The sequence below is a fragment of the Acomys russatus genome, chromosome 25 (assembly GCF_903995435.1).
Source record: "Acomys russatus chromosome 25, mAcoRus1.1, whole genome shotgun sequence".
In the NCBI taxonomy this organism is placed as follows: Eukaryota; Metazoa; Chordata; class Mammalia; order Rodentia; family Muridae; genus Acomys; species Acomys russatus.
The window spans coordinates 49,511,918-49,535,066 of record NC_067161.1 but is presented as its reverse complement, the minus strand read 5'-3'; the positions used below and the strand labels follow the sequence as shown (position 1 = coordinate 49,535,066).

General features: G+C 51.1%; 1 protein-coding gene across 1 annotated transcript; it reads right to left on the bottom strand.

Moving 5' to 3' along the window:
- Positions 1–335: 335 nt before the first annotated feature.
- Ctc1 (CST telomere replication complex component 1) lies at positions 336–21,518 on the bottom strand. The gene is given in 23 exon segments (XM_051167857.1): positions 336–785; positions 918–1,044; positions 1,135–1,300; positions 1,695–1,759; positions 1,853–1,997; positions 2,686–2,763; positions 3,315–3,489; positions 3,588–3,676; positions 6,195–6,391; positions 6,614–6,703; positions 6,794–7,109; positions 7,228–7,342; positions 8,051–8,177; positions 10,069–10,269; positions 10,369–10,546; positions 10,773–11,005; positions 11,873–12,001; positions 12,097–12,363; positions 13,931–14,087; positions 15,285–15,496; positions 15,591–15,828; positions 16,442–16,605; positions 21,388–21,518. Coding segments are annotated over 23 exon segments (3,642 nt in total). The 5' UTR covers positions 21,421–21,518; the 3' UTR covers positions 336–645.
- Positions 21,519–23,149: the final 1,631 nt, after the last annotated feature.

The following is a 23,149-nucleotide window of genomic DNA, read 5'->3' as shown; positions in this document are numbered from 1 at the left end:
CAAGGCTCTGCCTTAGGTCTGGCCCCGGGGGACTCAAAGAACAGGTGTCCCAGCCTCCCGGCCCTTGTTTTGTTTTTCCCTACCGCTTGGCCCTTCACCTGGACAGGACAGCTGTCCTGTATTTCCAAACACGTGTAGGCCCTCCTGCCTGACATGAACTCCACTCTGGCCCGCCGTGATGAGCCCACAGGGTCCCCGCTCCCCGGTGACTCTCCTGCAGAGGGAGGGCTGGGTTTTGTTTTCATCGTCTCTCTGCCGCACCAGCTCTCCACACCACTTCCCACCTTCCACTCTTAAACAAATAGTTTAAGTCTAGATGAACGACAGGCCAGCCAGTAGGGAGTGCGTCTAGTACGGCACTCAGAGGTGAACATAGGTCAGAAAGTCCTCAGAGAGGTTTATTGCAGCCCACAGGGCCTATCACAGCGCGGTCAGAAGAGGCAAGCTTTGTGTTCTGCTTCCCAGGCTCTCCGCGGGGCCACCTGAGTGCCGAGGCTCTAACCCCACGGCTGGGGTTTGCAGTTCTCACAGTGTGTGCCAAGGTGGGCTGGCACTAGAGTACTAGACGTCACAGGAGGGTTGTAGTTGGTGGCTCCAGTGTCTGCAGTCCTGGAAGCACTGTGAGGTCACCTTAAGCAGTGTGGGTCAAGAGGAAGCAGCAGAAACTTCTGGAGGGCTGGGGAGCTAGGGCTCCTGCAGAGACAAGCAGACCAGTCGGAGCCTTGGGTTCACTTTGGTCAGCAGAGGGAGCTCTCCACACTGGAACTGCTGCAGCCGGGGCGCTTCTGAGGCAGCAAGAGCAAACGTGCTGTGCGGGGGGGACTGTAGCGCCTGTCTACCCCTTTCCTCCCCAGTCCAGAAACCCCGTATCCAGCCCCACCCACCCTCCTTTCTAGGACCTGTCCGCCCGTGCGCACCTGGTGGGGTAATATCAGAGGGTCTCCTTTCAAGAGCAAAGGAAAGCTTAACGGGCCGGAGGACGAAGGGGCTGGAACAAAGTGTCCAGAGGAGCCCAGCCAGGGGCTCATGGCTTGTGCTTGGAGACTAGAAAGGGAAAAAGAAGTAATCAGAACCCAAGTTCCCAACCATCAGCCAAACTCCAAGCACTTGGGCACCAGTCTGAGCCCTACTCACCTCTGTCTGGACTCCTGGCCCTGTAAACTGCACGGCCACTCTCCCTGGCCCTCGTGCACACTCTAGGACTGACGACCACTGACTGGGACTCAGCCCTAGTGCTGTTGCCACGTGATGGTTCCTACAGGTCACCGTGGCTTCCGCGGTGCCATCTTCTACCAGGAGCCTAGGGGAGGGGAAGCCAAACTCCCAGCACAAAACAGACAGACAACCCCAGACTCAACTGACCTCTTGACACATGCTTCTATTCTCCAGCTCACTTTTTACCTCCATTAAAAAAAAAAAAAAAAAGGCGAGGTTGGGGGGGGTGGTTGGAGAATTCGGCAGCATCTTGCTATGCAGCCCTGCTGGCCTGATACTGTGTAGTTCAGGCTGGCCTCAGACTGAGCAGTTCTCCTGACTCAACACCACCCTCTCTACCCAGGGTTTGGATTACAGATGTGCACCACCATACTCCACTTAGTCAAAAAATATTAAGCAATTTTCATGAAATGAAAATCATGCTACTGCAGACTCCAGAAGCTGTGTACTAGGAAGTAACCAGTGCAACAAGCGCCTACCTGATGCTGGCCTGGCTTACCGCCCTCTGAGCAGGGCAGCTGGGGTCCTGACGACTGCACTTCCCCTGGGATAAATAAAGCACAGTTGGGAAAGTCTTTTTGACCCCGTGATAGCACTCTGGCACTTCACACCCAGCTCGCCTGTCCTGTCCCTGTACCTGGGGACAGATGCTGGTGCAGTGGGCACACACCCACAGGATCTGAAGGCTCAGGACAAAAACAATATGGCAAGAGGCAGTGGCCTGGAATGGAGCCCGGCCACCTTGAAGAAGCTCAGCCAGGTAGATGTGGGGCAGGGGAGTGCTGAGGAGAGAGAGAGGAACCAGTCAAGCAGTAGCCAAAGAAGCTGGGCATAGTAACACTCTACAGCCCCACCACAGGGATTTAGGTTACCCAGGGACGGAAGTGCACACCCCTAATCCAGCCCTCAGGAGGCAGAGGCAGGTGGGTGTCTCTGAGTTCAAGGCCAGCCAAGGACATAATGAAAGTCTGTCTCAAAAAATAAAAATAAAGGCTATTTGGGCGACATAGTGAAACCATCTCAGAAAACCTAAGTCAAAGCAGAGGAGCCCTAAAAGTGAGGAGAGTCTAACTGTCTTAACACGCACAGGGGTGAGGACACACTCTGGTTCCTAATCGCCAAGAGCCGTCAATTATTTCTCAGGCTCAAATACCAAGACATTAGTCAAGACTGACACACCTGCATTGCAGATGGGAAGGCCTTTAAGAGCATAGAGCCTCAGCCTTTGTGTGTGTGTGTGTGTGTGTGTGTGTGTGTGTGTGTGTGTGTGTGTGTGTGTGTGTGTGTGTGTGTGTGTGTGTGTGTGTAACTGGATAGATATTGGACATTTTTTTCTATCTAGAAAATATGAAATCCTTCTGACTAAAATAAAGTAAGAATAAAAACACTCCCCTGTGTTCCCGAGCCAGACATTGAGTAAAGCTTCAGTGTGAAGGTGGGACACTGAGATATCTTAGCCTCAACACTGACCTGGCTTTGGTCTCTCGGGGGAAGCTCAGGACCTGCACAGAAGTGGACGGCCGGAAACAGCAGTAAACAACCTGGGATCTGCAGGTAAAAGAACATTGAGAGTGAAGAGAGCAGGGAGGGAGAGCCGAGAGGTGGTAAGGCCGCGGGAGGGTGGCTACCTGAGGGACTGCCTCCAGCAAGCAGGATGAGAGGCTTATACTATACAGCTGTCTCTGTGTCTTTATTATTAAACCCCAAGTGGAACCCCAAAAGCCTCAGCAATCAGTCAGGCTGGGGAAGGAGGGGAGACCGCGATCATGCCTTACAGGCTTGGCGAACTCTCTTACCCACAGGGTCATACCCTCAGCTCTGCAGAAGATGACTGCAGACAACCAAAGCCACAGCAAAGCTGAGCATAGCAACCCCAGCATTTGGGAGATGGAGGCTGTGGCAGGAAGATGGCTGTGTTTGAGGCTAGCCTGACCTACACAGGAAGTTGCAGAACAGCGGGGACTAGGTAGTGAGACCCTATCCTAAAATAAACCAAAACAGTAAAGCAAAGCAAAGGTGTCTTGGGGCAGTTGGGCGGGGTGAGTGCACAGCAGGGCACCATAATGGAAGAAGGTATGGCCCTCGACAGAGGCCTGCACCTGGAAATCTTTTTCTCCAGCTGGCTAAAGTGGACTCGGGCTCCTGGAAGGAGTCCTATTTGGGGAGGCAAGTGTGGCTCTTCGATGTATACGTCCAGGTGAGGGGGGTACTCCCAGCCATCCATTTCTAGGGCTACTGTGAGCTTCACACCGCTTTTAATAGCCCCAGCATCTCCTACAGAGGGAGGGAAGGGTGGCCAGTCATCAGCCAGGACTACAGGGCCCCACCCCTCCAACTCACACCTTTTCCTCAGAGGAAAGGACACTCATTACCAAGCTTTATCCGGCGAAGGGCCAGAGGTGGTTCACACAGTACCCGTGACAAAATCTCAGCAGAGAAAGACACCAAGGAACTGGGGGAGCTAAGAGAGAGAAAAATATGTGAGGAAACATATAAGGGAGAGATGAGCTCCCAGGACAGAAAAGGAGCTATCTTATCTGCTAAACCCTACATACAAGGCCCTAGAAAACACTAGCTGGTCGTGGCAGCTCGTGACTTTAATCCAGGCATTTGGGAGCAGGTGCATCTCTGTGAGTTCAAGGCCAGCCTGATTTACTTACACAGAGAGTCCAGGACAATCAGGGCTACACAGAGGAAACCCTGTCTAAAAAAAAAAAACAAAAACAAAAACAAAAAAACCCAAGAAAACCCACCAGGCGTGGTAGCACACGCCTTTAATCCCCGCACTCAGGAGGCAGGTGGACTGCTGAGTTCGAGGCCAGCCTGGTCTACAAACTCTGTCTCAAAAAAAAAAAAAGAAAGAAAAGGACATTTGAGAAAAATGAGCTTGAGGTAGAGAGTCAAAGCCTACCTAACTTTAGAATAACAAAGAACCCCCCCACCCCACCCCCACATTGGAGACTGAGACCTTCCTAGAGGCCCAGAAACCCCCCACATTTGTACTTAGTCTCAGCAAGTCCATCACTTACAGTCTTTTGTTGTTGTTTTGTTTTGTTTTTCAAGACAAGGTTTCTCTGTGTAGCCTTGGCTGTCCTGGACTCACTTTGTAGACCAGGCTGGCCTCGAACTCACAGTGATCCACCTGCCTCTGCCTCCCAAGTGCTGGGATTAAAGGCGTGCGCCATTTTACAGCCTTATGCCCCCTCCTGAAGATGGAGATTTTTAGGAAATATTCATTTTGACTATCATTCTTTTTTTTTTAAGATTTATTTATTTATTATTATATATACAATGCTGTGCCTACATGTATGCCGCCCACCAGAAATGATCATTAGATCACATTATAGATGGTTGTGAGCCACCATGTGGTTGCTGGAACTTGAACTCAGGACCTCTGGAAGAGCAGCCAATGCTCTTAACCTCTGAGCCATCTCTCCAGCCCCATTCTTCTTTTTTTACTCCTTTGAGAAGAGGCCTTGCTCTGTAGCCCAGGCAGGCTTCCAACCTTCAGCAATTCTCCTGCCTCAGGTCCCCAAGCAAAATGAGGACCAGCATGTAGCTCTGTTTCCTCCTGCCTTCCTGTCCATCCTCTCTTCCTCGCCTTCCCTCCTCCTCCTCCCTCCCTCCCTCTACCCCCTCCCTAAGACAGGGCTTCTCTGTGTAGCCCTGGCTGCCCTAGAACTCGCTCTGTAGACCAGGATGGCCTTGAACTCGGATCTGCCTGGTTCCCGGTGCTGGGGTCACAGGATCACAGGCGTGCGCCACCTTGAAAACCAGCTCCAGCCCACATTCCCTTCTAATAATACAGATCAGTCTCATAAACATCACAGACGCTCCCTCTGTTTGTTTTTTAAGACAAGATCTACATTAAACTAACGGTCTCCCCTCCAGACAGCGTGCTGCCATCACAGGCATGCACCACCTCCCCCCACACACAGTCTGCCTTCCTTCCACGTCTGTGTGTGGGTGCTTCCCCGGCATCTGTCCATGCACCAACCCGCAGGAGCCGCAAGGGGGTGCTGCATCCCCTGGAACTGGAGTTACAGTGAGCTGCCACGAAGGTGCTGGGAATGGAACCCACATCTTCTAAAAGAATAGGCAGTTCTTTACCCAAGGAGCTGGCTCTCCAGGCCTCTATGTTCAGTATTTCCTTTTCGGTGACAGCGACTTACCATTTGGCCCTGGATGTCCCAAGCTCCTTATGTGGAGCAGGCTGGTCTCAAACTCAAGAGATCCGCCTGCCCCTGCCTCCCAAGTGCTGGGATTAAACGTGTGTACCATCAGGCCTGGCTTACATTTACTTTTAGTAATAAAAACGAGTCTCATAAAAATTACAAACAAGGGCTGGAGAGATGGCTCAGAGGTTAAGAGCACTGCCTGTTCTTTCAGAGGTCCTGAGTTCAATTCCCAGATCACCTCAAAGTGGCTCACAACCATTTATAATGAGATCTGATGCCTTCTTCTGGCATGCAGGTGTACATGTGGGCAAAGCACTGTATAGGTAATAAAAAGAAATAAACACACACACACACACACACACACACACACACACACTCCAGTAGAACCTTCTTCACACAGGAACAGTGTTTTCACTTGTCCTTGCATGAAATGCCGTGCTCCTGCGCTCGCGCTAGGGGCCCTTGCCTACATTTCTGCATCTTCCTTGTATTTCTTATGTTTGTTTCCTTTTACTGCCAAAGCTTTTCCTTCACTGTGAGAACATTTGCTCAACTGGGTGAAAGGGTACACAGGGTTTAGGAGGTAGAGACAGGAATCAAAGGTCATCTTCCGCCACTTAACAACTTCAAGACCAGTCAGAGGACAAGATCCTGTCTCAAAACCAAACAACATACGGGGCGGATGGGGAGGGAGGAGAGAATGGGACATCACTCCTCTGCAGGGTAAATCACGCTGAAGAAATGTGTGGCGCACAGAGCATAGGGCAGCCTGCAGGACCAGAGGCCATGGAGGACAGTCACCTGTCACTGAGAAGGTGGGTCAGCGAGGACTCAGGCAGTGCTTTGGAGACCTCTGGGACATTAGGTATGTCCTGAGAGCTGACAAGTTCCAGGGCCCATTCCTTTTGAACAGTGAGGCACGACACGTTGTCAGCCAATTCCAGAGGACGGTGAGAAGTGCTGGGTGAGCGCTCTGCCTCGAACAGCAGTGGTGTCTGCTGGGAAACAGGAAGACAATTGCCTCTGGGTGCACCCAGGAAGCTCCCTAAGTCTAACAGTGCTGACTTCCTCCTGGAGCCTAGTGCAGGGTGAGATCCCAACAGACAGATGACTCAGCCCTAAATTCAGTCTCTTCTGGGAGACATAGAGGGCCCAGCACTGGCACGCCTGCCCGACTCCAACCCAACCAGATCTCTGATCCGTGGGAGGGGCGTACTCACCTCGGGGCCAGGAGCCAAGAGTCGGTAGACTTGGTGTGGGTACAAGAAGGGAAACCATCGAACTGAAGAGCCGAGGAAGAGGAGGAAGGCCTGTGAGGAAGGACACCCCGGCACTGAAGCCCACTGTGGCATCCAGGGTGTGGAAGGCCAGCCTCTCGGGGCCCTGGCGTGTCAGTTTACCTTCTGGTCCTTGTTTTCAACTCCCAGAGTCTCAGGTGGGCCCCATCCAGAACCTTCCTTCCTCTGTTTGCCACCAAGCCAAGTTCCTGATGCACGGAAACTCAGGGTGGGCTCTGGAGGCTGTGACGTGCCTCTCGGAAAGACACAACAATTACGCTTCATGAGGGCCTCCTTGTGGGACAGCAGGAAGAGCCGGCTCTGTGCCATACAGGGTCCCTCTGGGCTAGAGGTGTCTGTCTGAGGCAGTTCTGCATCAGAGGCAGGTCTGGGCACGGGCAGGACCAGGGCATCAGCCAGGTAGAACTGGACATAGACTCTGTGGGAGAGGTGGGTCTTCTGAGGGAGGAAGTGCGTGATTTGGATCCTGAATCCCCACACACAGGGTCTGCCTTCCCCGCAGACCCAGGGGAACACGCATCACTCCAGGGACCTACCTGGCTTGCTTCTTCTGGATGAAACTCGCCACACCCAACTCCTCCCAGGAAGGGAAGGTGCTCCTGACCTCTCTCTCTATCACCATCTGGAATTTCTCTACCCGTACCAGGCAGCCTAGATGAAGAGATTTTTACTGTTTGAGTAAAAACTGAGGGGAAGGAGACGCGGAGCACCTGGCAGCTGTGTCCAGCCCAGGCCAGGGCCACTCACTGCCCTCTTCTCAAGTGAAGGTCCACACCTGATCCGCCCAGTCCCTGTGCAACCGCTCCAGGCACAAACCATCCCATACAACCCAGCCCCCGCCCCATAGGCTAAAAAGCCTTTGGTGTTCTTCCCCAAAGCTGTAACTTGCTCTTCTCTGAATCTAACAAACTTTCCTCTCTGGGGTTTCCCTCTTTGCTTGGTTTTTGAGACCAGGTCTGTCTATTACATAGCTCTAGCTGTCCTGGAACTTGCTTTGTAGGGCACGCTGACTTTGGACTCCTAGAGATCCACCTGCCTCTGCTGGGATTAAAGCATGTGCCACCTGCCAGGCTCCTCTTTATGAATTCAACAAGTCAAATAAGACCAGTGTTCTTCCAAATTATGAACGTATGAAACAGGAGGGTAAATGTTTGAGAGCTGCGTAGGTGTAGGACAGATGAATGCTGGGAGTTGTAGTTCTGGCCCCTCTTCTCTCCATCAATACCAGTCTCTCAAACTTTTCCACACTGCTGCCAGCATCAGTCACAAACCCCAACAGATGATGCTCCCTCCCGGCTCCCTACACTCTGAGGACTCCACCTCCTACTGCCATCACCTTGCTATCTCTCAGTTTCGCACCTATGAGCTTCGGGTCAGTGACGGGCTGTGAATGCTCAGTCAAGGGCATACAGGGTAATGAAGCTGTGAGGTCCCGGAGCTGCAGACAGCCTGTACGAGATGAAGCTACCAGCACCCCAAGTAAAACCTGCAGGAAAATAAAGGCCAAGCTGTTAAATATGTTTAAAAAACAGCAAGGAAGCCGGGCGTGGTGGTGCATGCCTTTAATCCCAGAACTTGGGAGGCGGAGGCAGGTGGATCTGTGAGTCTGAAACCAGCCCGGTTTAGAGTGAACTCTAGGACAGCCACAGTCACACAGAGAAACTCTGTCTTGAAAAACCAAACCAAACCAAACCAAAACGAATGGCTGGGTGTAAGGCCAGCACGTGGAAGGCAGAAGCAGGACTGTTCCACATTTGAGGCTGCCTATAATGAGTTCCAGGCCAGCCAGGGTTCACAGTGAGATCCTGCCTCAAAATAAAAATAAATTACAACTCCATTGAGCATCTAACATATGTCATGTGCTGTTCTGGGGGTTCTTTGGTTTTTGGTTTTTCAAGACAAGGTTTCTCTGTGTAGCCTTGGCTGTCCTGGACTCACTTTGTAGACCAGGCTGGCCTCGAACTCACAGTGATCCTCCTGTCTCTGCCTCCTGAGTGCTGGGATTAAAAGTGTGCACCACCACGCTTGGCATTGTCATATGCTGTTTTAAACATTAGCAGTAAGAAAGACAAGTATTAGCCGGGCGTGGTGGCGCACGCCTTTAATCCCAGCACTCGGAAGGCAGAGGCAGGCGGATCGCTGTGAGTTCGAGGCCAGCCTGGTCTACAAAGTGAGTCCAGGACAGCCAAGGCTACACAGAGAAACCCTGTCTTGAAAAAAACCAAAAAAAAAAAAAAAAAGAAAGACAAGTATTTACACATGTAGAGAAAGAACTAAATTGTTCAACCGAGCATGGTGGTATAGGCCCAGTAACCAGGAGGCTGAGGTAGGAAGGCCTCTGAGAGTTCAAGGCTAGCCTGGGCTATATAGCAAGACTGCCTCAGGGAAAAAAAAAGAAGGGAATAACAAAAACAAAGCAAAGCAAAACCCACCAGAATTCTATATTCCTAGCTGTAGTTCTAGGGTTTATTTTATTGGGGGGGTGTTACCTCACTTATATGGAGGTCAGAGGACAACCTGAGGGGGGCAGTTCTCGTCTCTCACCGTGCAGATATGTAGACTCTGGGGGTGAAAGTCAGGCCACCAATCCTGACACCAGGAACCTTTACGTGGCCATCTCAGCCTCTCACTGACTCTGTTTTTGGGGTGTTTTGGGTTTGGTTTTTGGTTTATCAAGACAGGGTTTCTCTGACTGTCCTGGACTTGCTTTGTGGACCAGGCTGGCCTCGATCGAACTCACAGTGACCCACCTGCCTCCGCCTCCTGATCTGTTTCACTGTGTAACTCTGGCTCGTACGACACTGTGTAACCCGTGTAGCCTGAGCCAGGCGGCCACCACACCCAGTGCGGTCTCTGTTGTTGCTGCCGTCTCCCTCATCTGAGACAGAGTCTCACTATGTAGCCCAGGCTGGCCTAACTCAAAGATATCCACTCATCTCTCCCCTCCTCAGTACTAGGATTAAAGGCGTGCACCGCCACACCTGACCCAAGCTACGATTCAGTCCACTCTTCCTCGCTGCTATAAAAAAGACAGATTAAAGCCGGGCGTGGTGGCACACGCCGTTAATCCCAGCACTCGGGAGGCAGAGACAGGCGGATCGCTGTGAGTTCGAGGCCAGCCTGGTCTACAAAGCGAGTCCATGATGGCCAAGGCTACACAGAGAAACCCTGTCTCAAAAAACCAAAAAAAAAAAAAAAAAAAAAAAAAAAGGACAGATTGGTGAGGGATAAGAACAGACACAGCAGTCTTAATGAGAAAGCCAGCAGAGCCAAGTGGCAAACACCAAACAACAGCAAAACACCAAGTGATCTGACCACGGTAGTGGCAAAGAGGATAGCAAAAAAGAAGTCCCCTGAGCCATCACGAATCCCCTCACCTGGGCTGGCTGGAACACACAGGATGGCACACAGAGCCAGGACCAGGCTAGATGGCGGTTCAGTTGGCAGCTGGTCAGGTGAGCAGCTTCTGGGAGAGGCAGAAGGGCCTTTGGGTCAAAGGAAGCCCAAGCCCTGCGCTGCCCTTCCTCCTCCAGGGCACGCAGAGTAGGGAAGGAGCAGGGTGTCTGCAGCGGAGCGTACTGTGAGGAGGAAGTGACGGTCACGGGCTGCCCAGCTCAGGCGTCCTCAGACATTAACTCTGTTGCTAAGCCCCCACGCCCCCCCCACCGTGTCCTCACTTTCTGATGGGGACAGCTGTGTGGCTCTTCTAGGACCTCCCTGAACGCATTCCGAATGCGGCCACCATGCTGAATGACAACATCCCAGGAGGGCGGCAGGAGCTGCAGTGCCAAGCTGGGGTTCCCAGGAGAGGAGTGCCTCAGGAACTGGTGATGTCTCAACACATGGGGACACAGCCTTGGCCAGGGAAAGCAGCACCGTCATTGCCCGAAGGTTTGTCCCTTCCAGGATCCTGCTTCCCCCTCAAAGTATCATCCTCCCAGCCCCCTCCCACCCTAGACCCCCAGTCTCCACCCTAAACCCCCAGTCTCCACCCTAGACCCCCAGTCTCCACCCTAGACCCCCAGTCTCCACCCCAGACCCTCAGTTTCCACCCTAGACCCCCAGTCTCCACCCTTCTCACTTGCAGGCCAGCTCCTCCAGGGCCTTGGTAGCCCGTAAGTACGAGGGGAGTCCTAAGTGACATTCCCACACAAGCTGCTCATACAAGGAGGTGCCATTAACTTTGTAGGACGGCAAAGTCTCAGGCTTAAGACAAGAAAAGCTTTGAAGCAGAATGCTGCCCCGGAGACAGACTGCTAGCACAGGCCTGGCCGCTCCTCCACCCTCTGGCTGGAGGAGGTGAACATCTCGGAGCTGCAGGAGAACAGAGAAGCAGAGGTAAGCAGCGTGCAGTGCATGCCCAACATCCCAGCACTGGGGAGGCAGAGGCAGGAGAGTTAGAAGATAAAAAGCCATCTTTGGCTACGTGGAGACTTGAGGCCAGCCTGAGCTACTGAGACCTAAAAAAGAAAAAGCAAACAGCTATAATTATAGCAATCCAGAGGCAGAGGCAGGCGTTTCTCTGTGGGGGTCAGGCCAGCTTGTTTTACATAGCAAGTTTCAGACCAGCCAGGCCTACATAGTGAGACCCTGTCTCAAAACAAAGGAAAAAAAAAAAAAAAAAAAGATAGAAAGAAAGGAAGAAAACACTACCTAAGGGCTAGAGAGATGGCTCAGCAGTTAGAGAAAGTACTATTCCTGCAAAGGACCCATGTTCAGTTCTCCTACCCACTAGGGTGGTTCACAACTACCACATTTCCACTCCAGGGATCTGATGTCTCCCCTGCCTGGCCTCTGCAGGAACACCCCACCTCACACATACATACACACACACATAAAGAGGAAAAGTTAAAAAAAAACAAATGTGCTGTAGCTGGGTGAGGTGGCGCACACCTTTAATCCCAGCACTTGGGAGGCAGAGGCAGGTGGTCTACAGAGTGAGTCCAGGACAGCCAAGGCTACACAGAGAAACCTTGTCTTGAGAAAAAAACAAAACCAAACCTAAAACAAGAGCAGAAGTCTCTTAAGGTCACGCAGAGGTGACTGCTGTCTCCACAGCTTGGATCCAGGAGAACCCACGTGCCCCAATGGTGCACCTCCCTTCCGATGAAAACTCTGTGAGCTCACCCGTCACCTCCCAGGAACTGAGGGTCTCTCGTCTCCAGGCCTCATGTGACATACCTCGAGACAGACCCCTGGTCGAATCACCCGCCAGAGGCCATGGGTCTGCTGGTGCGCAAGGCAGAGGACCAGCTGCCCATCTAGAACATAGAGGCCCGCAGCTTCATTCAACACGTCCGTCACTGTCCCCTGCGGGGCGGAAGTTGAGTTGGCTACTGTTTCCTCCTGCTTTGGAGGCTCACATTTCCTGAGCCATAACTCTAAGATCAGTTCCTTTCACTCACCGAATAGTGTAAGACTTTGGACTCCCTAACGCGACCCTCTTGGCGCCTGCTGTCGTTGGCAGGCTGCGGCAGTGGTTTAAGGTCATCTTCTGAGAACGATATGTCCAACTCTTGCACGGTACCTGGTTTCAGTGGCATCAGAGTCGAAAATGGAATGGTTCCCCAAATATTGCAGTGGTGACCCCGGATCTTGGTTATCCGCAATGCTGTCAGCACATAGGACCTGCCAGGCCGGAGGACTCGGTACCACGCCATCTGGGCAGGGACCTGGCTTCGGCAGAGGGAGGTGACATTAACATGAGACCCTCGGCCCTGACCACAGTGCTGCTCTCCTGCCAAAGGCCCTTCCGGCTTGACTCCAAAGCCCTCATGACTCTCCTCCACTCTTTATCTTCTGTTGTGTGACTGGGTTTTTTGTTACTGTTTTGCTTTGTTTTCAGACAAGGTCTCACACAGTCCAGGCTCATCATGTAGCCAAAACTAGCGGTGGACTCTTATTTTTTTGTTTGTTTGTTTGTTTTTCTTTTTCTTTTTTTCTTTTCTTTTTCTTTCTTCCTCCCCCCCCCCCTTGGTTTTTCGAGACAGGGTTTCTCTGAGTAGCCTTGGCTGTCTTGGACTCACTTTATAGACCAAGCTGGCCTTGAACTCACAGTGATCCTCCTGCCTCTGCATCCCAAGTGCTGGGGTTAAAGCCTAGCACCACCATGCCCAGCTGCCTCATATTTCTTAACCCTTTCATAAAGATACAAACTATTCCTAAAGTTTCCTTCAAAACTGATAAGCATTCCATCAAGAAAATCATGTTCAGCCAGGTGTGGTGGCACACAGCTTTAACCCCAGCATTCGGGAGGCAGAGGCAGGTGGATCTCTGTGGGTTTGAGGCCAGCCTGGTCTACAAAGTGAGTCCAGGACAGCCAGGGCCATTATTCAGAGAAACCCTGTCTTGAAAAACCTTTAAAAAAAAAGAAAGAAAGAAAGAAAAGAAAATCATGTTTTTTTTCTTTCTTTCTTTCTTTCTTTTTTTTTTTTTTTTTTTTTGGTTTTTTCGAGACAGGGTTTCTCTGTGTAGCCTTGGCTGTCCTGGACTCACTTTGTAGACCAGGCTGGCCTCAAACTCACAGTGATCCACCTGCCTCTGCCTCCTGAATGCTGGGATTAAAGGTGTGTGCCACCACCTGAGCACATTTTCTTTATTTTTCTTTTCCTTTGCTTTTGGGTGTTTTGAGACAAGGTTTTCTCTGTGTAGCCCTGGCTGTCCTGGAACTCACTCTGTAGACCAAGCTGACCTTGAACTCAGAGATCTGCCTGCCTCTGCCTCTCAAGTGTAAGGGTTAAAAACATGAGCCACCACAGCCAGCATCCATCTGTGTGTGTGTGTGTGTGTGTGCATGTTTTTTTTTTTTTTGGTATGTGTGTGTGTGTGTGTGTGTGCGCGTGTGCAGGTACACACGTGGGCAGATGCTCCCACTCATGTGGACGGCAAAAGCAATCTCAGGCGTTACTTCTCAGGAGCTCGTCTACCTTTTGAGACAGGATCTCTCACTGGCCTGGAACTTCCACAAAAAGACTCAGCTAGCTGGGCAGCAGGGTCCAGCACTCTGGCCATCTCTACTTCACATTTTGGGGTCCCTGGGGTTATAGGCCATGCCACTGTGCCCAGCTACTTACCTGAGGGTCACACTCAGCTCCTCGGGCCTACAGGAGCCCTTTACTAACTGACCATTTCCTCAGCGCTCCCTGTTGTCCTTCCTTCAGGCTGCTCCTCCCTCAGTTTCCACTTTCACCTTCTAATATCCCTCCCACTCCCGACGCCGCACTCTCCCCTAGGCCTCACCTGTACGATGATGGACACCTGGCCGTCAGCCTGGTCCTCAGCCTGGGGTGATTCCGCAAGCGTCATGATGAAGTACCGCTTGTCCTGAGTTACCACCAGGGCACTCAGACGGACCAGGGTTCCAGCCACATTTGGCTCCTTTAGCTTTCCTTTCTTTCTAAAGAAATAATAAGCCCTTTTCATTTCTTTCCTTTCCTCTATGTAAGTCTTCCCTCCCACTGTGAAGAACAACTCCATGGCAATGTGAATGTAATGTAAATGCAATGTAATGTAATGTAAAATGCCCATAATTCACAGCTATTGTCTGGAACTGCTCCAACCCCTCCCGCCCTCAGACAAGGCATAGTGCCTTAGAGTCAGAGGCGGCTCTGACGGGAAGGGTGCATTCAGCCAAGGACTAGACTTGGTCCCTCAGAAGCACGGAGAGAGAGAACCATGTCCCTGGGCTATTCTGTGACCTCCGTGCATCTGTGTGCTGAGATGGGAGGTTCATAGACACACAAAGAACCCTCGTGAGGAGCGGGGAGACAGCACCTGTCTGACTTCTAAGCACAAGTTCTAGTCCTAGAACCAACTTTTAAAAGCCAGTGTGGGCTGGGGCGGTGGTGTCGTGTGCCTTTAATCCCAGCACTCAGGGAGGCAGAGGCGGGTGGATCTCTGTGAGTTCAAGGCCAGCCTGGTCTACAAAGTGAGTCCGGGACAGCCAAGGCCACACAGAGAAACCCTGTCTCGAAAAAAATAAAAAAATTATCAAGCTGGGCATGGTGTTGCGTACTCTTAATCCCAGCACTTGGGAGGCAGAGACAGGTGAATGTTTGAGTTTGAAGGCAGCTTGGTCTACTAGACAAAAAAGCCATGTTTTAAAGATTAAAAAAAAAAAAAAGCCAGGCGTAGTGGTGGATATGCCTTTAATCCCAACACTCAGGAAGCAGAGGTAGGTGATCTCTATGAGTTTGAGGCTAGCCTGGTCTACAGAGCAAGCTCCACATCCAAGCCTGCACAGAGAAATCTTGTCTCAAAAAAACAAACCAAAGAGAGGAGAGGTGGGGGGTGAGAGAGAGAGAGAGAGAGAGAGAGAGAGAGAGAGAGAGAGAGAGAGAGAAAGAGAAAGAGAGGGGGAGGCAGGGAATGGTCTCCCCCACTAACCTGGACTGACTATGGGGCCTACAGAGCCCTCCTGTGTCAGGTGTCCTAATGTCCTGACGCTGGGCTATAGAGGTGAGCCACAGTCAGTTCAGAGCTTTCTTTTTCCCACTCTCATCCATATTACTATCAAAATGTCTTTTCTCAGTGGAAGTCCCACCCACCTCCTAATTTCACCGTGTTCCTTTCCTTCATAAGAGGAGAGAATTACCTGTATCTGAGCATGTGAGATGCCTTTTCTGGGTAGAGGACAGGGATTGGCATGGGAGGGTCAGGACTGACAGACAAAGGAAATACTGGCACAGGTGTACCCCACAGCTCCAAGTGCCCTTCCCCCATGGAAGTCCTCCTGGCAGGAGGGAGGTAACTCCAACTGGGGAACAGGAAGAGATGGCCCAACCAAGAAAGCTCTAGATCGATAAGCTGGAAAAGATCAAAGCCACAGGTTAGCCAGGACCTTAGCACCTCATCTCCCGGCCCTGCTCACAGCAGAGCCATGGTCCCCATGTCTGCTCACCTCGCAGCCCAAGGTTCCAGTGTTATCTCTCACATACAGGCTTCCATTCCTGCACTCGTGGTCCAAATCTCCCCATAGGTCTATTAGTGTCCCTAAAAGTAACAGCTGCTCCCGGGGCAGGCCCCTGGCCCCTGGCCCGGCTCCTGGGGACCAAGCCTGGTGAGCAGCACCGCTCCAGGACAAGTGGCTGCAGCACGGGAGGCGCTGGTGGCTCTTGAGACGCTGTACTGAGACGAAGCTGCAGAGTGAAGAAAGCAGTTCTGCAAATCAGTTACGTCTAAGAAAACTCTAAACCGTGACGGACCCCGCAGAGCCTAAGGTGGGGCTGAAGGAAAGCATGGATCAGGTGGTGCTTGACTGAAGAGGAGCCTATGACATGAAGGACGAGCTCTGGATCCAAGGTTGGGCAACGAACGCCCTTAAGGGAAACAGGAAGAAAGTCTATGATAAACAGCTCTACAACCAGAGACCAAGAGACACGAAGCCGACTGCAGGAGCAGCCTGAGGAAGCATGTGTGAACACTAAAGATTCCACAAACGGGCTGAAGCAATGGCTCAGCACCTAGGAGTACCGTCTCAGCCTGATGTGGTGGCGCACACCTTTAATCCCAGCACTCAGGAAGCAGAGGCAGGTGGATTGCTGTGAGTTCGAGGCCAGCCTGGTCTACGAAAGTGAGCACAGGACAGCCAAGGCTACACAGAGAAACTGTCTCAGAAATCAAACCAAAACACAACAAAAACAAACAGGAAAATTCTCAAGAAGAGGGTGTGTTCAGATCACCTTTCCCACACATTCTTACTTCCTCCCCAACCCTAAATTCAACCACCCGCCAAGCCCCACCTCATCCTACCTGTAGCTCAGGGGCAGTGTAAAATCCTGGTTCTCCCCCTGGGACAGCCATGTCTTCTTCACACAATCAATCACCGCCTGTGTCAACTCGTGACTAGGTTCTCTGCCGGCTGGACAAAGGGTCTCGTGGATGAAGGTCTGGGCAGCCTCAAGCCAGGCTCGCTCCTAAGGAAAGCGAATCTAGTTACAGCACCTTCACAACTATGCTGCCCACCAAAGGGTTTTTGGAGGATTAAAAAAAAAAAAAAAAACAAAGAGCCGGGCGTGGTGGCACGCACCTTTAATCCCAGCACTCGGGAGGCAGAGGCAGGCGGATCACTGTGAGTTCGAGGCCAGCCTGGTCTACAAAGTGAGTCCACGATGGCCAAGGCTACACAGAGAAACCCTGTCTCGAAAAACCAACAAAACAAAACAAAACAAAAACAAAAAACAAAAAGACACAATACATCAGTCAATCCAGACAAGGTTGACTGGTTAGAACCAGAAGAAGTTTTAAAAGTTAGCCTGAGACTGAAGGCAGAATTCCGTGGCCAAGAGTGTTTGCCATGGTGAGTCCAGCCATGGCTAAGCAGGTGGCCACTTAGCTCTTATCCTGCCCCCTTAACAAACCTGTACTGACCCTTAACCTGCTCACTGACATACAGACTCCTGGGGGCCCTGAGAGAAGGCTCAGCTGCCAAGTTCAATTCCCACAACTATCTGTAACTCCAGGCCAGGTGGCCTGGCGCCCTCTTCTGGCCCCTCTGGACACTGCAGGCACATGGTATAAAGACATGCAGGCAAAATAACCATACTTTTATTTATTTATTTATTTATTTATTTATTTATTTTTAAGAAAAGAAAAAGAAACACACAGATTGCTTTTTCAGCCTCTCTCTGGCCATCCCAGGTCACCTGCCGCTCTGACCATGGAGCTTCCACAGTGCCTTGTACACATGTCTACAGCACAGCACTGGCCCGTGGTTAGACTTATCTCATCTGATATCAAGTCTGGTTCTAAGTCAGCATGCTGAAAATTAAAAATGAGGAAAAACTTATCCACAACTTTAGTCCCAGCACTCAGAGAGGCAGAGGCAACAGATCTCTGAGTTCTAGGACAGCCTGGTCTACTGAGCAAGTCCCAGGCCAGCCAGGGCTACACTGAGAAACCCTGTCTCAGAAAACCAAAAATAAGTATAAAATCCTTTAAAAATTGTTCATAAAAAGGACACAACATGTGAATCAACACTGAGGAGACTGAATCAGGAGCATCTTCAGTGTGACACCAGGAGACACAGCAAGATTCTGTCTCAAAAGGGAAAAAAACCAACACATACACGCAGTACACACAGTACCAGGCTAGTGAGATGGCAGTGGTGACGGACACTTGTTCTTACACAGGACTCAGGCCAGTTCCCAGCACCACATACATGGTAGCTCACAAGCATCTAAAGTTCCAGGATAGCCTATGCTTTTTAAAAAATACAGTACTCTGCCTGTGTGCACACCTGCAGGCCAGAAGAGGGCACCAGATCACATTACAGATGGCTGTGAGCCACTTTGTAGTTGCTGGGAATTGAACTCAGGACCTTTGGAAGAGCAGCCAGTGCTCTTAACTTCTGAGCCATCTCTCCAGCCCACACGAAAAAAATTTAAAGCACCAGGTGGTGGTGGTGGCACACACCTTTAATCCCAGCACTGTTAGAAGGCAGTAAAGGCCACAGGCAAAGGCTAATTTACTTACTTTTTAAAACAATATTTATATGGATAGACATTTTGCCTGCCTGTATATGCAGTACCCATCCCAACTCCTAGAACTGGAGTTAAGGACAGGTGTAAGCCATATGGGTGCTGGGAACTAAAGCTGGGTCCTCGGAAAACAGCCAGTACCCTTAGCCACTGGGCCATCTCTCCAGCCGCCCCCCTCGCCCTTCTGAGACACAGGGTCTTGCTACTTCACTCTGGTTGGCCTATAACCCCCTATATAGACCAAACTTGCCTTAAACCCATACATCCCCCTAATTCTGCCTCCTAAATGCTGGTACTACAGGCATAGACACACTTTCTTTGTTTGTTTTTGGAGACAGGCTTTCTCTGTGTAGGCTTGGCCGTCCTGGACTCGCCTTATAGACCAGGCTGGCCTCAAACTCACAGAACCGGGCGTGTTGGTGCACACCTCTAATCCCAGCACTCGGGAGGCAGAGGCAGGTGGACCGCTGTGTGCTCCAGCCAGCCTGGTCTACAAAGAGAGTCCAGGACAGCGAAGGCCACACAGAGAAACCCTGTCTTGAAAAACAAACAAAAAAGAACATAATCATCATCATCAGGCCAGTGAGATGGCTTAGCAGGTAAAGACACTTGCCGGGCAGCCCTGATTACCTGAGTTCAATCTCTGGAACCCACATAAAGGTGAAAACAGAAAGGACTCCACAAAATTGTCCTCTGAACTCTACATGTTAGCTGTAGCACATATGCCCACACACATACACATACAGAAGACACACACACACATGCTGGGGGATGTGGTTCAGTGGTAGAGCACTTAAGCAGCATGCATGGGGCTCTGAATTCAGTCTCCTGTGGCTGGGTTGGGTGTAACTCCAATAAGACGGGGAGGGGGGGGTCCTCTCTAATCCCAGCACTAGAGCCTGAACAAGGCTATCAAAATCAAGGCCAGCCTGGGCTGCATGCTGAGGTCTGAGGACAGTCTGTTACACAGGGAAGACCTTGGTTTCCGCTGTGGTTTGTTCAAGGCAGAAAGACCAAACAAGGACACTTATTGAATCAATGAAGCAGTGGTCTGTTTTGAATAACGAACGTCTCGATTCACTGTGTATAACGTAAGCTTAACGCTATACGCTCTACCCTCCCATCCTTGGACTGCCTACCTTTTTTGTTGTTGGTTTCTAAACAGGGTCTTGCTATGTAGCCCTGCTGCCCTGTATACTAGGCCTACCTCTGCCTCTCAACTGCTGGGGCCAAAGGCTTGTACTGCCACACCTGGCTGCCTTGCTTACCATGAACCGCCTTTGACAGAAGACTGTTGCTCTGAGACATTTATTCTAGATGAGCTTTTTTTTTGGGGGGGGGGGACAGGTGTTGTTTTGGTTTGGTTTTGGTTTTTCTGAGACAGGGTTTCTCTGTGTAGCCTTGGCTGTCCTGGACTCACTCTGTAGACCAGGCTGGCCTCGAACTTGCAGAGATCCACTTGCCTCTGCCTCCCTGAGTGCTGGGATTACAGGTGTGTAGTGGGAAGTTTTGGTTTCTTTAAAAACTCAGTTATGTTATGTAAACATGTTTTGGTTTTAATCCCAAGTGTGGGACATGGGACAGCTGACAGCTGCCTAGTTTGGGGCATGGTCTATGCCAGCTGGAGTTAGTGGAATTTTGAGGTCTCTGGGAGAGTACAATACCAGAGGGGAGGGGAGACGAGACAGACAGACAGACAGACAGAAGTGTGAGGGTTTAGAGGAGGCGGCCAGAGAAGGAAGAGGCTGCTTACACATCCTCCGATGTTTGCTGTTGCCGACTGCTAAATATCCCAACGACCCTAACCAGCCAGAATTAAGTCTAAAGAGGTCTACATTATCTTTCGCTTCAAATCTTCTTTCTCTCCTACCTAGGGTTGGGGGATTGGAAAGGGGGAGAGGCTTAAAGCCCCCCCCAAAAAAAATATGTTTAAAAAAACAGCATCTACCAAGGCAGGCGCCACCAAGCCTGGCTTCTAGATGATTTCTCTGTTCTGAGTGCTGATCCTATGACTCACTCTACCTGGCCAAGGAGCGTAGACGCCCTCTTCACAGCCACAGTGCCAAAGCAATGTTCACTGACAGCGCGGAGCAGACAGCTAGCTGTGCTGGCTCGTGTCCCTGACTACTTAACTAGTCGCCCCCTTTCACAGCATCCAATCCACTAGAGGCTAATGCCTTGCTCCTTTTTTGGTTTGTTTGTTCTCTGAGACAGAGTTTCTCTACATAGGCCTGGCTGTCACGTAACTGTCACAGAACTCACTACATAGACTGGCCTCGAATTCACGGAGGTCACACGCCACCATGCCTGGCCCTCTTTTCTTTCTCTTCTTTTTACACCTCTGGTGTCCCCAACACTGCTGCCACGGATGAAGCCACCGTTGCCTCTGCATTTCAACCGTGGTCTTTCAGCTCAACGCCTTCAGTAAAGTAAAACCCTTAATCTCATCCAACCATTCCTCTGTCCAAACAGGACCAGTAAGTGTGAGGCATAGTAATGCTGCGACTGCACGGCGCGCGGGTGGCCGAAGCTCGGCCAGGCTCTTAGGCTAGTGAATTACACCAGCAAGCAGCTTACGCGATGTTAACATAACCCTGTCTTTAAACCCACCACCAACCACCACCAAGAACTCGTTGCCAGGGAGACAAGCCAGTTATCCATTTCTTCTGACGCCTCCACCCGTGCCCAGTGGAATTTTAGTTTCGGAAGACACCTGCTCTAACTCCTCTTGCCTTAATATTAACAGGGGCTCTGCCGCCTAGCTAACTCCTGCACGCACCCCAGGACTGGGGCGGTTCTCCTTTCCCACCCAGCTACGTCAGGGGGCTCCTGTAGCCTCACAACCCCACAGCCAGTTAGCTCGTCTCCCACCGAGTAGGCGGAGCCGGGCGTGGTGGCGCACGCCTGTAATCCCAGCACTCGGGAGGCAGAGGCAGGCGGATCGCTGTGAGTTCGAGGCCAGCCTGGTCTACAAAGTGAGTCCAGGATAGCAAAAGCTACACAGAGAAACCCTGTCTCAAAAAAACCAAGACAAAAAAAAAAAGGTAGGCGGAGACGTGTTCCAGGCTCAGTCCGCAGCGGAACAAACGGCGTGAAAAGCCCCTGCTCCCCGGTCCGCGACCACAGACAGTGGGTGGAAGGAGTACAGGAAGAAAGATCTGGAATAAGAAGGAAAAACAAGACAGAAAATCTCACGAGAATCCCACAAACAGCACTCACGGAGGCAGACGCCTGCGACCCGCAAGCAGCCATGACGAGCCAAACCCCTGCCCTGAAGATCGCGGGAACGCTCGGCGCGAGGGCTCACGGGAGGGAGCCTGTGACGTCACCAAGCAGCCGGGGCTCCTCCCCTCATCCACGTGCCCCTCCCGCCCCTTTAGCTGGCTGTTTCTTTTCTGTATGGACCGGCGCATCAGGCTTCTAGCGTTTCACGTAGGGTAGGGCGGGAAAGCGCTGCAGCGCACAGAGGCTTGCTTCATAACACCTAAACACTTTGCAGGCTCCCTAACCTTTGCTGAGCAGAGATGTGCATCTTAAAAGTAGCCACAGGCTGGACGGCGTGGCGAATGCCTTTAATCCTAGCATTCCGGGGGCGGGAGGGGGGCAGGAGGAGTTGGGGCGCTGTGAGTTCCAGCCCAGCCTGCTCTACATAGTGAGTTCCAGGCCCGTCAGAACTACGAAGTGAGGGGGAGAGAGAGAGAGAGAGAAAGAGAGAGAAAAGGCAGCCACGGGATACCGCTCACATGTGTGTTGTGGACTTAACCCACTGATGTTTTTAGCTCTTTCCCTTTCTAACTTGTCAGCTCCAACTCAAGAGTCTTATTCTATTTATTTATTTTTATTATAATGCCAAGAACTACTTGTTGCTAAGGAACTTGGTGAAAATGTGTGGCTCAATTAATGAAGGTTTTTGCTTTTCCTAATTCAGTCAGCCAAGCAATTAACAGCTCAGCACGGGTGGAATAGATAGAATTCATCTACTTACTAGGCATTGTTTTGGCTCTGGGTGTATGCACGGAAAAAAACAAAAACAAAATTCCCCACCTTGTTCTGAGAGAGAGAGAGAGAGAGAGAGATTGATTGATAGGGGAAAATGGACAAAATATATAGAATGTTAGTGATATGGAAAGGGGGGAAAAGCAAAGTCGGAGGACTGTCTGACACTCCAGTTCATGATCCCCAAAGCCGCCTTTTGGCTTCCGAGGGCACCTGCACACATGTGGCACACACACGTGCATGCAGGCCAAACACTCATACACATTAAAAAAGAAAGAAAGAAGGCCAGGCATGGTGGCGCACACCTTTAATCCCAGCACTCGGGAGGCAGAGGCAGGTGGATCTCTGGGAGTTCGAGGCGAGCCTGGTCTACAAAGCGAGTCCAGGACAGTGAGGGCTACACAGAGAAACCTTGTTTCTCGAAAATACAAAACAACAGTGAAGCGAAGTAAACTCCTCCTTCCCCAAGTGGCTTTTGTCAGCTATCTTGTCACAGAGACAGGAAGACTAATGTAGCTGAGGCAGAATTCCATGTATAATGCCTGCGTAGCACATGCAAAGCTCTAGGCTCGAGGTTCTCAACTGAGGGTCAAACCGCCTTTCCACAGGAGTTGCCTGCGGCCATCGAACAGCCACAGAGATTCACGTTCTGGTTCATAGCAAAGTTACAGTTATGAAGTATCGACAAAGTAAATTTATCATGGGAGGTCACCATGACACAAAGAACTGTATTAAAGGGCTGCAGTATCAGGAAGCCCGAGAAACACTGCTCTAGGTTCAATTCCCAGTACCTGCAAACATTTAAGAGGAAAAAAAATCCTCTTAGCATGGTGGTACTGGCGCACATCTTTAATCCCAGCACTCGGGAGGCAGAGGCAGGTGGATTGCTGTGAGTTTAAGGCCAGCCTGGTCTACAAAGTGAGTTCAGGACAGTCAAGGCTACACAGAGAAACCCTGTCTTGAAAAAAACAAAAAACTGAAGGCA